Source organism: Peromyscus californicus, unplaced genomic scaffold (genome assembly GCF_007827085.1).
Source record: "Peromyscus californicus insignis strain IS unplaced genomic scaffold, ASM782708v3 Scaffold_6__1_contigs__length_162567912, whole genome shotgun sequence".
Classification (NCBI taxonomy): domain Eukaryota; kingdom Metazoa; phylum Chordata; class Mammalia; order Rodentia; family Cricetidae; genus Peromyscus; species Peromyscus californicus.
The window spans coordinates 98755126-98772339 of NW_026294584.1; the positions used below are offsets into that span (position 1 = coordinate 98755126).

The 17214-nt window shown below is 46.8% G+C and overlaps 2 protein-coding genes across 6 annotated transcripts in view; one reads left to right on the forward strand and one right to left on the reverse strand.

Moving 5' to 3' along the window:
- Window positions 1–207: 207 nt before the first annotated feature.
- Window positions 208–7589, forward strand: LOC128098500 (N-acetyltransferase family 8 member 3-like). Its single transcript, XM_052719714.1, has one exon. It carries the CDS (start codon window positions 2925–2927, stop codon window positions 3741–3743), a length of 819 nt encoding a protein of 272 aa, XP_052575674.1. The 5' UTR covers window positions 208–2924; the 3' UTR covers window positions 3744–7589.
- A 92-nt stretch (window positions 7590–7681) lies between these two features.
- Window positions 7682–17214, reverse strand: part of Alms1 (ALMS1 centrosome and basal body associated protein) — a 119938-nt gene continuing 110405 nt past the window's right edge. For 3 of the 5 annotated variants that reach the window (XM_052719708.1, XM_052719712.1, XM_052719713.1), the window contains exons 17-22: window positions 16712–16826; window positions 15457–15660; window positions 14891–15132; window positions 14257–14410; window positions 12760–12823; window positions 7682–8760 (exon numbers count right to left, since the gene is read on the reverse strand). In XM_052719708.1, coding sequence (XP_052575668.1) covers window positions 8598–8760; window positions 12760–12823; window positions 14257–14410; window positions 14891–15132; window positions 15457–15660; window positions 16712–16826 — 942 coding nt within the window. In that variant the 3' untranslated portion in view covers window positions 7682–8597. The remainder of the gene's footprint in view (window positions 8761–12759; window positions 12824–14256; window positions 14411–14890; window positions 15133–15456; window positions 15661–16711; window positions 16827–17214) is intronic. The other 2 variants (XM_052719710.1, XM_052719711.1) reach the window with 2 other exon arrangements.

Sequence of the window (17214 nt, forward strand, 5' to 3'; positions counted from 1 at the left end):
CTCTGGTTCAGAGAGGTAGGACCACCGCAGGAGGAAGGGTAAGGTTTTAGCTCTTAGCTCTGACCTCTTGGCTTTCTTCTTTGCATTGGTTCCGTGTTTATTATTTAATAAGAAGGTTGGATACATCTACACACATACACCATTCCAATGCCCTGTGCGTCCCCACTGAACCTGACGTGTATTTGGAGAATCAGCCTCTGCTTGTCCTTCTAACACCATGAAAGAGAGAAAGGGGCCTCCTAATTTAGACCTTCCCATAGCTAAATGCTAGAGACAAATGCTGGCTTCACCCTGTGCAGGAATCCATGAGCCAAGGCAGAGATGGGGCATCTCTTCAACAGGGACATTTTTACACAGAAGCATGTCTCTCTAGATGGCTGTGGCCTGAGCAGACTCATTCAGCATGGCGGGTGCATCAACACAATGGCTGAGGAAGAGATGGGGAAATCCATGAAGACCACCAGGAGCCATTGAGAAGAACGGTCTTGTTAAATAAGAAACACAGAGCCAGTGCAGAGATGAAAGCCCAAGAGGTCAGAGCTAAGAGCCTTACCTTTCACTGCTGCTGCTATCTTCTTCAGCAAGAGAGCTACTTCCTGTTTGTCCTTTTTATTGACTTTCTCTTCTGCTTTCTCATTGGTTGTAAACCCAACCACATGACTTCCTCGTCACTGCCTGTCTGTACAGACCTCCAGGTCTTCAATGGTTGGTATTGAGATTAAAGGCGTGTGTCTCCATGCTGGCTGTATCCTTGACCACACAGAGATCTGCCTAGTTCTGCCTCCCAAGAGCTGGGTTTAAATGTGTGCACCACTACCGCCCAGCTTCTGCTATGGCTTGCTATTAGCTCTGACCCCCAAGAAACTTTATTAACATACAAATAAAATCACATTTCAGTACAAATAAAATATCACCATAAGCCATTTAATATGGGACAGGTGCATTCTGGGCAGGGAGAGCCCAGCAATGAGGATTCTTGTTCTGAAGCCAGTGGGTGTGTGCTCTTGTTTATGACAAATGAGTTTAGTAATAGGAGAATCAGAATCCCTGGGCTCAGTATAGAAGGGGGCAGTAACCAGAGTGGGCCTCAGAGAGGGATGAGCATGCTGGGAGACAGTTGCTGCACCTGGGAGGGGTCTAGGGGATGAGGGGCAGGCTTTCTGCCATGAGAATAATGACCCCTGAGCCATCTCAGATTCTGAATCCTTTCCAGGTTTATTCTGTGGGGATCACAAAGTTGACTGGACCTGAATGTCCCTCTTCACAGCCCAGCTGCTTGACCCTGTGGTTTATGATTAACAAACACCCAGCTTCCAGCCAATGAGGTTTCTACCTAGTCAGTTACTCCAATTGGGTAGGTCACAGAAAACCTTGAGTATCTGTCACAAGCACAGCACTGAGGTTGATCTAGACCCTCAGCTACAAGCAACTGAGGAGGACTTCAGGGCAAGGTTGGAGACTCTCTGCATTTGTCTCGAGTAACAGGACCTTCTTGGGACCTCCAGGTCAGGTTTTCTCAAATGTCTAAACGTTCAGAGTTAAGAGGCAGTGGCTTTGTTGAAACTTGTTCTTGGGAATCCTGGATTTGCAATGTACAGACTCGAGAGAGACAGAGATCAAAGGGTTTGGGGGTGAAGACGGGCTGCCACAGGGTACTGTCTCAATGCTCCCAAGCAACTTTGAGATCCAGTAATGGGGCCAGGAGGGTAGAGAAGGGACCCACCAGTGCTTCTTGTTAGCCACTCTATCAAGTCCTCACCAGACCCCTAAAAAGCAAGTGTTTTTTATCCTGTTCTGCAAATGAAGAAACAGGTCCAGAGAAATTAAGTGACATGCCCAATGTCACACATCTAGACAGGGAGAGAAATTAACATTCTAACTAGTGTGTCTGGCCTTATGCTTTCTCCCTGTGATTTCCTCTTAGGTGACAGCATGCACACACACACACATCGGGGGCTAGGGGGATCCAGCCCCTCGATAGTCCCCTCCCAGGGTCCGGGAAGAATCTACAACCAGCTGATAATTATCTTTGAAGAAAGGAATCTATGTACACGAAATTCCTTAGTCCATACACTTTATTATTCTGTCAGTTCTCTCTCTACAAGCTTATACTCTGCTCTCATTTTAAGCTCCTTTCTTGCCCAATTTCTCTTTACATTTGTCTGCTGTCCCCTCCCCTCTAGGTTCTATCTTAATTCTCTCATCTTAGCTCTGCCTCTTCTAGGTTCTCATCCATCTAGTTCTTTCCCATATCAGCTCCTCTCCCGTCTCCTTCTCTCTCATCTGGCTCTTCCTCATCTTGTTCTTCCCCATCTGGCTCTTCCTCATCTTCCATCTCGTTCCTCTAGTCCTCTCTTCTAGTCCTTCAATCTAGTTCTTCCCCATCTCAGTTTGTTCCTCTCAAGTTCTTACCCGTCTAGTTCTTCCGTTCTTTTCTCTTCTCCCTGCTGTTCTCCCCTTCAACAGAAAATGCCTGCCTTTTCTTTCCCTGGGCACGTGGTTCCCTCATCCTCAGGAATGTTGTTTTATCTCTCACCTTGATATGTAAAAATCTCTTTTGTTCGCAAAGTGCTCTGGAGAACCACTAAGCCTCCTCAAGGCCAGGGGATGATCTGAGCTTCATTAGCACCGGAAACAAAGCTAATTGTCTCCTAAGCTCAGCAGGGCAGTTAGTAACTTAGTAGGTTCAGCAGGTCAGGAGAGCTGAACTGTTTACCAATTAGTGTGAGCACGCAAGGATTTCATAGCAGAAGACAGCTGAAATATTAAAGGCTGGGTAACACCAAATGTTCATAATAAATGGCTTTGCCTTTTGACAGACCCTTGGCCGGTCAAAGTTCAGCTTTACTACACAGCTGACTCTCTATGATATATCCTTGCGGCACACAGACAGAGACACACACACACACTAATGCAGGCTCTCCATGGTTACTGGCAAGCTGGGAACTTGGTCAGGGACTTACATGGTTTCCTCTCTCTTCTGCAGGATTACAGAGAAGCATACAGGCAGAGCTAGCTGTGCCCTTTGGCCTTTGAGGTTTGAGGCCCAGAAGTCTCCCATGCCTCCTTATCATATCCGCAAATACCAGGATAGCGACCACAAGAGCGTGGTGGATTTGTTCTCCAGAGGCATCAAGGAGCACATCCCCACCACCTTCCGCTACATGCTGATGCTGCCCCGAATCCTCCTGCTCTTACTTGGGGTCCCTCTTACCCTACTCTTGGTCTCAGGCTCCTGGATTGTGGTTCTTCTCTCCAGCCTTATTCTCTTTGCTTCCCTGTGGCTCCTTGCCAAACATACTTGGGACAAGTATTTAGTAGCGTGTTTGCACACAGACATGGCTGACATCACCACAACCTACTTGAGTTCTCATGACTCCTGCTTCTGGGTGGCTGAGTCTAGGTGTCAGATAGTGGGCATGGTGGCTGCCCTGCCGGCTGCGGATCCCTTCCTGCAGAAGAAACAACTACGGCTACGTCACCTCTCTGTGTCATTGGAGCACCGAAGACAGGGGATAGGGAAAGCTATGGTCCGGAGGGTCCTCCAGTTTGCACAGGCCCGGGGCTTCACTGAAGTTGTCCTTTCCACCAGTATGTTCCAGTATGCAGCCCTGGCTCTCTACCAGGATATGGGCTTCCAGAAGACTGGCGAGATCTACTTCACCATTATCTCCAGACTAAGGAAATCTCCGATAATACAATTAAAGTATTGTCTCAATTCTGCTCAGGAAGGGGGCCTGTGATCTATCTCCTGTGTGTGCGTCAGTCGGGATCTGGTTGCTTCTGTAGTAGTAACAAACCCGGCTACTCCAGGAGTAAACCACTAACCCTCACATTCAAGCACAGCTGAGTCATGTGTTTGGGGGGAGGTTGGGGCAATGGCCACTCTTTCCCATACACGCTTTCCGAGGTGTCTTTTATCTGACACTATAGTAATGTATAAAATGAAACACTAAATAATAAAATTTTATTTAGCTTCTGAATCTTTGGATCATCTATTGGAGCACCGAAGACAGGGGATAGAGCAGGACAGCTCTCGGGGGTCTCCTGTTCCTTGCACTGTTGGGAAGATGTTGCCTTTAACCTTCCTAGGTGGGCAGTGGGGTGTGTGAGACCAAAATGAGCCATCTTAGAAATAAGACCAAAATGCTTTCACCCAAAAACTAAGGCTTAAGATTTCTCCTTCTAGGAATAGGCCAATAGTTACTGAAACAAGTCAGTACAGATTCCAGAAACCAGGACGTGTAAAAGTACAGAGTCACGGTAGTCACGAGGTGATGCCTGCCAGACTATAGAATGTTCCAACCCTGGTTTCCAGGGTAACTGACCATAAAAGTGTCCCCACCTGAGGGCAGCCAATGAGCAATGGTGTCGGGTAACTGTTCCCTTAGAAGTAAGATTAAGCCATGATTTCTAGAAAGCCCCTAGAAGCGAGCCAATCAGAATTGTACCCATACCAGCACCCCTAAATGATGTAACCTTGTGATTTTTCCCTTTAAAAACTGAGCTTGCGGACAGGCGAGCACTTCCTCCAGCCTCCACTGCGTTGGATGTATTGGGCAAAGTCCCTGCCTAGGCTTGTATATCCAGAATTAAACCTTGCTTTTGCATTCTGGCATGCTCGTCTTTGGTGGTCTCTCTGGGGGTCACGATCAGGCAGGGCACAACAGGGTGCACTGTCCCAGAGTGCATCCTTAGGACTCAATTGTTCAGTGAATGCAAACCTGTTCAAGCTGCTCTTGAATTCCACTTCCTGGTCAGACTTAAATATCTTTGCCAATCCACTGAGCAAAAAAGGTCCTTTTATTCTGCTTATAGTATGCATTTGCCCAAAGCAGGGCAATTTCCATATTTAAGGTTCAGATGTTTGTTCTTCTGTGAAATTGCTTGTGCCTGTTTTTATTTAGTTCATTTTCCTACATTGCCAGTTTTGAAAGTTGACTCATATGAGCTCTTTGTATGTTCTGCATGTGAATCTTTTGTTGGCTACCTGTGCTGCAATTATCTCTGCAACCCACCCCCACCCGTGTGTGTGTGTGTGTGTGTGTGTGTGTGTGTGTGTGTGTGTGTGTGTGTGTGCTTGATGCCTTCCTGTGAGGTGACAGCATTGCTGTGTCTGTTATGGGGTGATAGGACTGTCCTGTTTCTAGTCTGGCCAAGGTGCTCAGTCTCTATGTTCTGGAAGACAGCACAAATGCTCTAAAGCTCCTTCCACTATTTCTCAGCTCTAACAACATGAAATCAAGTGGAGGCTTTGTTCAGTCTGGCTCCATCTATCTTATGTTGGTTCTGGATTTGGGGAGCAAAGGTGAGGATGAATATTATGATAGATTGGGCCAGGAACTGGAGGGGTATGTACATTTGACCATGCCCACTTCGGAACTTGGCCACAGGTCCTCTGCAGAAGAGAAATCTAGGAACCTAGCTGACCAAGTTCAGTCTAAGTACTGCACTGGAGGAAATGGCCGAGGACAGAGAGAATAGGCACCCTTGTGCAGATTTCACCCTAGAGCCTGAGGAGAAAGCTTTCTGAAAGTTAGGGAAGGAACTCAGGCCTAGTGTTGCTCAGACTAAGAGAATTGAGTGTACATCTGTGTTCATGTTCCTTAGAAATGTAACCCCCTAACAATAACAACAACAACAACAAAAACCCCAAACCACCACCACACACAACAACCAACCAAACATCAAAACATGACTGGGTCAGATTTGGAAAATGGCTTATCTGGGGAGTGGTGGGGATGGAGTTTCCTAAGATAGGGAAGGGCCTCTTGTGGAGCTAAGAAGGGGCTGAGGCTGCAGAGTGCCCTCTAGAGGGCAATACTATTTTGTAAAGCCCTTTTCCCTGTGAGCTCCCTGTCTAGCCCAGCCTGCCAAGTGTCTTGTGATCACCTGGGAGATGACTATAAGCAACAACTATGTAGGCTGAAATCACCTAGCTCCCAGCAAAGATGCAGGCCACATTATGATTCAGACTGGTCTAATTTCATAGCTGGACAGAACAATCATTTGAGACACAAATATACTTCATGAAGTCAGACATGGTTTGACATGTCTGAAGTCCCAGCATTTGGGAGGCTGGGGGCCTGATTGTTGACTTTGAGGCCAGTCTGGGCTACTAGATGAGCAACTCCACTTTACCATCCCGGTTTCACATTCAAATTCTGTCCTCTTTGCCATACCCTCACCCCAAACTGTAGGCCTGGGTGATCACTGCAGGGCCAGGCTGCGCTAAGCTCCGGAAGGAACAGCAGAGGGCAAGCAGTTCTAGAGCAAATCACAGTAAGTTAGAAGCAGCAGCGGTGTGCAGCCCTGGCCCGGGCTTCAGCAAAGTGAGAGGTATGGGTCTTGATAAGCCCCATGGAGTACAGTCAGGGCAAGTGTTTGGGGGCAGAGAGAGCAGGGCAGTCTGATCACCCTAGGAATGAAGCCTGAGGTGGGGCCTCCTGCTTTTGCTAAGTACATAGCACAGACAGAGCTATGCACAGTAGGGAAGCCATCTGGGCTCTGGGAGCAGAAGGGACTGTAGGCAGTACTGCCCACAAGGTGGAGGCTACAAAAGACCTCTGCACTCAGAGGCAAGGCGACCTCAGCTCTGAGAACTGTTCCCTAGTCCTGTTTCCATGCACCTCCAGGTGCCAGATCTGAATGCTCTTGGAGAGCATCCGAACCACCCAGTGCTGGGCCCAAGGAATCATTCATTATTTCTATCCTGCCTAAGTCGCCTTGCAAACTCGGGTTTGGGACAACCATTGCTTTCTAGTTCTGTTCTAAATGGGAACCCACAAGCCATGAAGCCACAGCATTTTGGAGTGGAAAAGGGTTTAAGAGTTACTGATGTTCTCATTTGGCGGGTGGCCGAGCACCCTTCCCTGCATCTTCTATCTTTTTGGGTACAAGCACAAGTCTGGGCTCCGAGACGTGATTGCTCACAGGACACTGGGGCAGGACCTCCATTCCTGCCATCTCAGGGCGTCATTTGAGGTGGCTACTGGTCTGGCTGCCCCTCCCACTGCAGGGGTTGGGAGTGTCTGCTGAATGTCCAGCACATTTCGTCCCTAGCTTCAGGCTTTAGCTGTGTTTCCTGGTCAGAAGGGAAGAAAGCTTTCTGTATCCTGCCCAGGCACTGGATTAAGAGCATTGTGGGAATCATTTATCAACACTTTATTCCAGAAGTTGTCCTGTGTTATAAAACTGTTGCATGTGAGAAGATGTCTGGTCTGAGGCTTCAGTTCCACAGACGAAGGAGTGAGTGAAGGGAGCCTGTGAAAGGAGGCTGGGAGCCTTTCTGGGAGACTCGGGGGATGTACATTCCAGACAAGCCCATGCTGAACAAAAGCAGACCTTACACACCGTGCTATGGCTCAAAAAGAAGCCACATTTCATTCTCTGAGCTCATGTCCCTCCACACAGCAGGGTAGACAAGTCCAGCTCCCCGTTCCTCTTCAGATGGAGAAAAAATGACCTTTTGCTGCTTGTTCACTATGAGTCAATCAGCAGTGACTTATTTTCTACAAATATAAAAACAGATATAAAAAGGGACTCCCTCTTGGCTAGAACCCAGAGCTCCACCATACGGCATGGCCTGTTGGCAAGGCCTGGATGCAGAAAGGGAGGACTGATTCCAAACCACAGCCACTCCAGCCACCAACGCCCATACCCCAGAGTACTAAGTTACACATGGACAAAGAGAAAGCTTTATTAAATCATTCATTAAAGTATAAATTAGGCTTCTTTAGGCTTATAAAAAAGTATTCCTAGGCTCTGAGGAAAGTCGTCTACGTCAGTCCCAAGGTACTTTTCTCCCCAGGAGTTGGTTGGTCACCCTCTGTGGAAAAACACAGGGAGGAGTGTCAGACACAGTCACCGGGTGGCTGGTCACCACTGTCTCGGCACACTGCCAATGAGACTCTCCTACAGCGTGTGTGTGTCACTCACCTACACACAGTGGCAATCAGGAAAAATGTGTGTCTTCAAGTGTTCTGGAAAGGTGGTCAATAATCCACACCTTCTCCATAGAAAGAGATACTAGAATGGTGAGGGACTGACCAACCCATCAGCTGACAACAGCCAGCAGCACAGCAGGCCCATGTGATGCTAACACAGCAGGCAGGCATGCAGTTCCTGGCGTCTGTCTCCCCAATGCCCAGGCTCCTGGGGGCTCCAGACACAGTTCTCAAGTCTCACACTAGTCTGGTCTGATCCTTGGCGTCTGCCTTTCAGAGTCCTCTAAAGAGCAGTGAGCAGCCTGGGAGGGAAACAACTGGGAAGGACGTGGCCCTTCAAGCCAGTGGCGTCTGAGGAATTAACTGGCACCCTGCTCTGGAAGGTTCTTGGCAGGCTCCACTCTCCAGCCTCTCACTCCCTGCTGACAATGCATAGACACTGTCCAGGTTATTTACATAGTTCTGGACTTGCAAAACGAGTTTCAAATCACCATTTAGGAATTACAGCTCAGTCAGGGGGGCTAAATTGCCGGTGTGAAGTCTGGTTTAGCTACCGACACATGGATAGTGCCGAATCACAGCTGCCTAATGTTTGAAATCTCAGCACTTAAACAGTCCCTGTACTTCTCCAAAGTGTCAGTCAGGCTCCTTCTACTTCCCTGTGCTGATAAGCCTGATCCATCCCTCCATGGACAGAATGTCAGCAGAGCTAACCGTTTTATAGTGCTGAGCTCGCAGCCGGTAGGATTTATATTCTGATTTCCTCTTCTCCTCTTCTCTCTTCTTCTTCACTTCTGGAAGCTGCTCATAGATCCTTAGAAATGGCATAAGTGGGAAGACAGAAAGAAGTACAGTTATCTGGCATGAAGGTACAAACAGCTCGCCCGACACCTCTGGCTCTATGCTGCCTGGGCATCCAGCCTCTAGACAGAGCCACCCCGATAAGCATCCATGTCCATGTCCATAGATGTGGAGAGCCTGGCCTGGGGTGCCCACAATTTGGAAGAGAGATTATGAAAATATGAAACATTGATAATAGTGCTTATTCCAGAAAAAGAATAAAATAAAGGGAGTAGGTAAAATTATGTTTTCCATGCTATCTGCAAACCTATATAGTTTCAATATAACAAAAAGCTATTACTGAGTACATACACGTATGTACACAGACAGGATCAACTGAGGTACCCCACACTAGTCTGGAACTCAACCTAGCCTTAGCTTACTAATGCTGGGATTATACAGATATGCAACACCATATCCAGCTTACTATTGTATTTTTAAAATTAATATTTTGGTTAGCATACAAAGAAATGGATTTTACTGAGATGTCACATGTATATAATCGTTTTTCTTATTTGCCCTCCTAATCCTCTCTACACCTCTTGCTGGTCCCCTTCTTTCCCAAATAGTGCCCTTTCTGCTTTCATGATGCACACGCTCCTTAGCCTCTTTCCATCTCCCCATCGTCCCTCAAGTCTGCTTTTCTACTTTATGTTCCACATATGAAGAAAATATGGCATTTGTCTGAATCTAGCTTATTTTGCTTAACACAATGATTTCCAGTTTTACCCATTTTCCTGAAAATACACTATCAGTCTTTACAGCTGAATAAAACCCAATGTATATATGCACCACATTTCCTTTACCCACTCATCTGCTGAGGAACACTGGAGCTGATTCCATTTGTGGGGACTGTGAACACCACTGCAATGAGCATGGATGTGCAAGCATCTCTGTGATATGCTGCTGACATAAAGCCCTTCAGGTGTACACCCAGAAGTGGTAGAGCCGGGTCATATGACAGTTTAGTTTCCGTGTTTTGAGAAACTTTCTACACTGAGTCTACGGTGGATGGAGCAGTTTCCATTCCCTCCACAACACACTCCCTTCCCCACCTCCTCCCTCCACAGCATTTGTTTCCTTGATGCTAGCCACTCTGACTGGAGAGGAAATCTCAGAGTTTCGATTTGCATTTCCCTGATGGCTAAAGATGTTGAATACATTTTCAAGTATTTATTGGCCATTTGATTTTTCTTTTGTGAATTGTTTAGTTCATTAGCCTATTTAATGGCTGGATGATTCTTTTAATATATTTAATCTCTATAGATTTTATAATCTATAATCCTCTGTTGGATGGTGTTGTGAAATGTCCCTGTCTCATACGTTTGAACACTGGGTCCCCAGCTGGTGACACTGTTTGGGAAGGTTGTGGAGCTTCACTGGAAGAAGTGGATCATGGGGGATGGACCTTGAGCTCGGACCCACTTCCTGTGCACTCTCTACTTCCTAAGGGTAAATGCAATGTGACGGGTCAGCAGCCTCCCCTGCTGGCCACCGCAATGGACTGTAGGCCAAAATAAACCCTTGGTTCCTACGTTGCTTTTGTTAGGATATTTTATCACAGCAACGAGAAAATAACATAAAAGACAGACACATAGCTGGCAAAGATTTTCTTCCTTTCTGTAGGCCATCCCTTCACTCTGCTGATGTTTCTTTCTTTGTATAAGAAACTTTAATTTCATGAAATTCCATTTTTAATTCTGTGGATCATTTTCTGTGCTTCTCAGAAAGCCTTTACATATCACTGTTATCTTGATGTGTTTTGCCTCCAGCAGTTTCAGTTACTATTGCATTTCAAACACAGGAAAATCAAGAAAAGTACTGGACTAGCTGCACCTGTAAAATACCTGAGTTAACAGAGAAGAGACACTTATTCTGTGGAAAGGGCCAAGCAGGCTTCAGAGGAGTTTAGGCTTGTGTGGGATGACTCATCCCTAACAGGCTTGAGGGCCAGCTGGCCCAAACAAGTAAAAAAGATGCTTTCTGAGAGCCAACCTGGGTCTGCCTAAGGGCCTTAGCAACAGCAGCTGAAACATAATCTGGAGATGACCCGGACCAATGAGGGGCAGCAGATGCATATTCATCAGACCTCCCCCAGGGTGGAGTGGAGGGTATGTATATAAGGCTTGCCTCTTCCTGAAGAAACTGAGCTTGTTGTTTTGACATTCTCCCAGAGTCTGTGTGGTTTGACTCTGCGCCTACTTGGCCCCTCCCACAAAGGGAATAATAGAACAGGACCCTGCTACAGGCTTGTACTGGAAATGAAGAACTGTCAGGGACAGGACAGAGACAGGAGAAAGGGTATCCACGCTGGGAATGTGTGCTGGGAGAAACAGAGTTGCAGAGCTGTGGTTCAGGGAAACAGGTGGGAAGCAGGTGGGGAGAGGCTGAGGTGGGCTGCAGGTCTGACATTCGGGTGACAAATTACACTTCATCCTAGACAGGGTTGGGTGCCCCTAACCTCAGGCTGAGAGGAGCTTGAAAACAAGATGAGTGTGTGTAGGATGGAAGGAAGAATTCTGAGTAGTACTTTTACTTTCTTCTTTCTACTTTTAGAAATATTGTCCAAAGAGTATTACAATTCAAAAAGCAAAAGTCACTGAAAAGGAAGCAGCGCCAAGAGTGGCCAGCTCCTCTGACCTGCGTTTGGGAAGCACAGGCAGAGATGGGAGGATCCGTGAGTTCCAAGGCAGCCCGGTCTACAGAGCAAGTTCCAGGCCAGCCATGAGCATATACGTTTGTCTCAAACAAACCAACATCGATAAAAAACAACCCATCACATCAGAAGCACCACGCAACTACCTGACTGTTCTTATTAAAATCAGATTCTAATGGGCCCCTAGGAATGTCCCCCATGACTTAGATTTTCAATGGCATCCTCAGGATCAATATGTGTGTGTATCAAACTGATTAACTAGTGCGGAGACAACGCCTGCCACGGCACAAGATTCAAAAAGTCTCTGAAAACCTGTTCTGAGGAAATGGCTCAGTCTCAGTGGGTGAGAGCACTGGCTGCTCTTGGAGAGGACCCAGGTTCAATTCCCAGCGCCGGTGTGGCAGCTCACAACCACTTGTAACTCCAGTTCAAGGAAATCCAACACCTTCTTTTGGCCTTTGGGGTCACCACATGCATGTGGATATACATACTTACATACATATTGGCAAAACACTCATACACACAAAATAAAATCTTAAAAACAACAAAAACCTGGTCTCTTATATTTCTATACCCCATCCACTCTGTTCTCGTTTCCCAAAGGTAACCACTATTACCAATTCTTTTGCAATTACAGAAATACTTTATGCATGCACAGGTCTACACAGCTATAAAGCAAAGGCATTTCATTTCACAGTGCAGCAATGAACTGAAACTGAGCACGCTTCTGAAACTCAGCTTCTTAAACTTAACTTAATGTCTTGGAGAGCAAGCCCATTATTTCCTACTCTGTTGGAAAAACTCCTAGAGATGAGATTGCTAAGATAAAGAAGGTGACCTAAAATAAATATTTGTTTTTATTTCCAAATACTTTTTAGTTTCATGCAGATTTCTTTTTTTTTTTTTTTTTTTTTTTTTTTTTTGGTTTTTTCGAGACAGGGTTTCTCTGTGTAGCTTTGCGCCTTTCCTGGAACTCGCTTTGGAGACCAGGCTGGCCTCGAACTCACAGAGATCCGCCTGGCTCTGCCTCCCGAGTGCTGGGATTAAAGGCGTGCGCCACCACCGCCCGGCCTCATGCAGATTTCTAATAGAGACAAGCTCATCCCAGGCATTCTCCTTCCCTCTTTGAACAGGAAGCACTCAAGCACTGTCTTCGATTTTTCTCTTCCTTTCTTGTGCTCTGGAAAGCAACTTCACCACTAACCTTCTCACATGCTTCCAACTGAGCATGCACCTTTACCCTGGGGGCTGGGAAGCAGAGGGACTGCCAGGGGCTGGCTTACAGCTGCATAATTACTCTCATTCTTTCAGACTTACCGTTTGGTTCTCTGGATCATTTCCTTCTTTCCAATGGGTTTGTTCTTCTGGGCAGCCAGGGGGCCTAGACAAGAGAAGAGGTTTAGTAGTAGACAGTGACCATAAGGAGAGGTGTGGCGTTGTAGAGCTGTGCAGAGGAGCTGCTGGGCTCTAACCTGAGCTAGCGGGTACAGAGCACTGAGTAAGAGACCACGGGCAAGGCCAAAGCCTGAACTGCATTAGGGTACTGGGACCAAAGTCTATACCCACTGTGGCAAGCCACAGCATGAACTAGTTGACTACTACGAGTGAACTACTACTACTAGTGACTACTACTAGTGAACTAGTGAACTACTGACTAGTTGACAGGTAAGGCTGACAGCTTTAGGTGGTATTTTCTATTTTCACAGTTTTCTTGTGTTGTTTTATTGAGACTTGCCCCTCGGTGTAACCGTTAAGAACACAGATCTTGGCTGCAAACCCCAGTTCCTTCCCTAAGAGGAGTGTAACCTTGGGTGAGCCACTTACTCTCCCTGTGGAGGAAGAGTATTAATACAGTGCTGTTCTTAGACAGGTGCTGGGAGAACAGTTCTGAGCAGACCTCCTAGGTCTGTGCTCATCACTACTATTTTCATAATATACTCTGAAACCAGAACCACGAGGCTGGGTCACAGAACAATCATCCGTACGCAGCCTCGCTGTTTGAAGAGACAGAGATGCAGTGACAAGGCTAGCAAACCCGGTTGCTGGGGTCACAGACGCGTGGAAGGCTCGGTTGGGCCAGTCTACTAGCCAAGAAGTCTACTAGTCAAGAACAGTGGAGTCTCAGCATCCTCACTGGGGCCTGGCATCCAGCGGCTCCTCAGCACAGCAGCTGCCACTCCACAAAATGACAAGAGGGTATAGCTCTCCTGGACAGGACAAGTGACCTGAGGTATACCTCTCCTAGGCAGGACAAGTGACCTGAGGTATACCTCTCCTAGGCAGGACAAGTGACCTGAAGTATACCTCTCCTGGACAGGACAAGTGACCTGAGGTATACCTCTCCTAGGCAGGACAAGTGACCTGAGGTATGCCTCTCCTAGGCAGGACAAGTGACCTGAAGTATACCTCTCCTAGGCAGGACAAGTGACCTGAGGTATACCTCTCCTAGGCAGGACAAGTGACCTGGAGTATACCTCTCCTAGGCAGGACAAGTGACCTGAAGTATACCTCTCCTGGACAGGACAAGTGACCTGAGGTATGCCTCTCCTAGGCAGGACAAGTGACCTGAGGTATACCTCTCCTAGGCAGGACAAGTGACCTGAGGTATACCTCTCCTAGGCAGGACAAGTGACCTGAGGTATACCTCTCCTAGGCAGGACAAGTGACCTGAGGTATACCTCTCCTGGACAGGACAAGTGACCTGAGGTATGCCTCTCCTAGGCAGGACAAGTGACCTGAGGTATACCTCTCCTAGGCAGGACAAGTGACCTGAGGTATGCCTCTCCTAGGCAGGACAAGTGACCTGAGGTATACCTCTCCTAGGCAGCGGCCGCACAGCATTGAACAGAGCCTCCCGCTCACTCTGGAACAAGTTCTGTAGCTTCCTTTCCTGGACTAGTAACTTCAGGCGCTTTATCCGCTCCCCAGAACGGGAGATGAAATCAGGTCTGTGAAGCTGAAGAGCTTCCTAAAGGAGAGAAAAAGCCTCATGTTAATGACATGGCCTGTTCTCAAGTGCCCAGAAAAACGGCACCTGCCCCACAGGTTTCAGAGCCTGCAGGGGAGGGCACCCCCAGGGAAATCAAAGGAAGCACAGAAATGCCTGTGGAAAAAGCTGAAAACTCTTCCAAATGTCGATGAGACAGCGGTAAGTTCATTCCCTTCAAACAAATTCATCACTAAATATCATTTCCTTCAGTCACCAAGGGATCTGGTAAGGCCGAGGGGAAGAGCTCGAGGGCGAGCGCTTGGTTAACACAGCAAGGCCCTAGAACAATGCAATCCTGGCCCAAACCCCAGGCTGCTATTGCACATGCGGGAGCCTGCACACAGCGAGCAGTGCCACAGTAGAACCCTCCTCCTCCCTGTCATCAGCTCCTGAGCATGCCAGTCACACATGGTCCCACAAAACATACGGCGAAAGTCACACTGATGTCATGGGACCTACCTGCAGGGTTGCTCTCACAAATGGCCTAAGAGGAACACGGCCACCATCTCCGCCTGGGCCTCCCAGGGACCCACGACTGCTCATGCATAGCACCTGCCAGTTTTGTTCCCTCAGTGGCTCCCTCCAGGGTTTGGTTTTGGTTACTGGTTCAAACCAGGAGATACCAGGGCCGTAAATCTTGGGCAGGTTTTCTTTCTTAGATTCAGACTTTCTATTTTCCACAGGAACAAACCATGAGACACCTACAGGAAATATTTTCAAGAAGAAACTGAAAAGTTGTATTTTTTGATAATCGTAGCCAACTACAAAGGCATGCATGTAATCCTGACTTGCAGAGGATCATCTGTTGGGGGTGAACCCCTGAGTTGTCTTAAACACAGCAGGACTCTCTACATGAAGTTCTGTTACTTTCAAAACACGCCAGTGTGGTGGCTAGTGGCAGGTGGAGTCAACACAGAGTCCCCAGAAGCAAGGGATCTCAGGGCTGCAAGAGACTTCGACACGCCTTTGTGAGACTCCCTGCTACCTGGGTTAGAAACTGACCTTCAAAATAGAAACCAACCAACCTTCACAGGAACTTGACTTGTGATTCCTTAAGTTTCTGTCCCGCAGATAATTGGCAAGGAACTTTTTCTCTTTGGCTTTTTCTTCTGACCCAGAAGTCACATCACTGTCCTCTTCCATCCTGGCTTCACTAGAACTGGGAGTTGGGAAAGTCACCCCAACATCCCGAGTGTGTTTTTTGGCACCAGTCACGATCTCCAAGTTACCTGGAGGGAAACACAGATGTATCCTGGCTGGCAGGCTTAAAGTCAAGGGGTGAGCCCCTATTAATAACTGAAAGACATGATGCTGGGGGGAGGGGAAGGAGGGGAAGGGAGGAAAAGGGCAGAGACAGACACAGGTTTAACTTCTAAGCGGGTTTAGCTATCAGAAAGAAGAAATATGCATTCAGCTGGTTCAGGCTTTCAACTCCAAGGGAGCAAGACAGTAAGTACTTCTGGACTTGCTGCCAATCACCCAGTAAGGAGGTGATAGTGTTGAGCTCAAGACCCTTTGAAGGAAGACGAAAAGAGACTGACCTGTAGGAAAGCAAACTCTCCGCAGGCATAAGCTTCAAAGTCTCCTAGCCCTGCTCCCCAGTCACTCTGCTTACAAATCAGGACCTCAGAGGACTTTACTCACTCACGCCATTGTCTCCCCTTGGTTTTTACACAACGCACACAGTAGTAAACCGTACTTGTTCTGTACCTTGATTTTTTCTTTTCAAATACATATGCTGGGGGCCTCTGTGTGTGTTGGGAATTGAACCCAGGCTCCCTGCAACAGTAACTAGTGCTCTTAACCATTTCTCCAGTTCTTAGAGAGCTTCCTCTTTCTATATAAAATATCTTCATATGAAACTACAATAATTAATTTCACCATTGTTACTGATGGCTATCAAAGTTGATTTTAATTTTCTGCTACAATAACCCTACTTTTTACACTTAACATTTTGCACATATTTGAGTACATCTATTGACCAAATTCCCAAAGTAAAAATAAACAAACAAACAACAACAAAAACCCACTGAGTCAAAGTGAATTTGATAAGAACTGCTAAACTGCTTTTCACAGAGGCTGTATTATGTGGACTTCTGCTACAAAGGCACTTATGCCTACATTCTTGCTTACAAACTTGGAATTTTTTTGCAATTAATAAGTAAAAAATAGCATCTAAATATGCAGGTACTTTTAATCTTTATACCCTTTTATCATGAGTGAGGTTAAGTGTGTTGAAGCATTTTTATATCAATGCAAATTTAAACTCAAAGGACTTACCAGCTTGTACACCCTTATTCAACATGTGCACATTTTCCTCAGTGTAAAGGGTAGAGTCCAAGCTCAAGAAACTATCAGCAGATGAAACGGAGTCAGAAGAAACATGATTTGTCACCTGGAAAAACAAAAACGACTCTGTTAGAGTGACTGGTAGCCAGAGGACTAGTTACCTACAGGGCAAGCCAGCTTACAAGCCGCTGCGACCCTCTCTAGTCAAACAGCTGAGACACAGCTGAAAGAAACGTGTGAATAATGTGATCATGCATCTCTGATATGGAGAATGCTGCTGTAAGATAGGCCCAAGCTGTTCAATACAAAGAACGCTGGGACTTCCTCGGGGATTTGAGAAAATTGAAGCTGGTAGATAAACCTTGCCTGACACATCTCCAGAATGAAATTCTCAGCTCACACCTGTAGATAATTCTGGAGCTAAAAGAGATGCTAACTTAAGTGATGAAGTCCATAGAGGACCCCTCAATCAGAGCAGATTCAGGGGCTTTTTA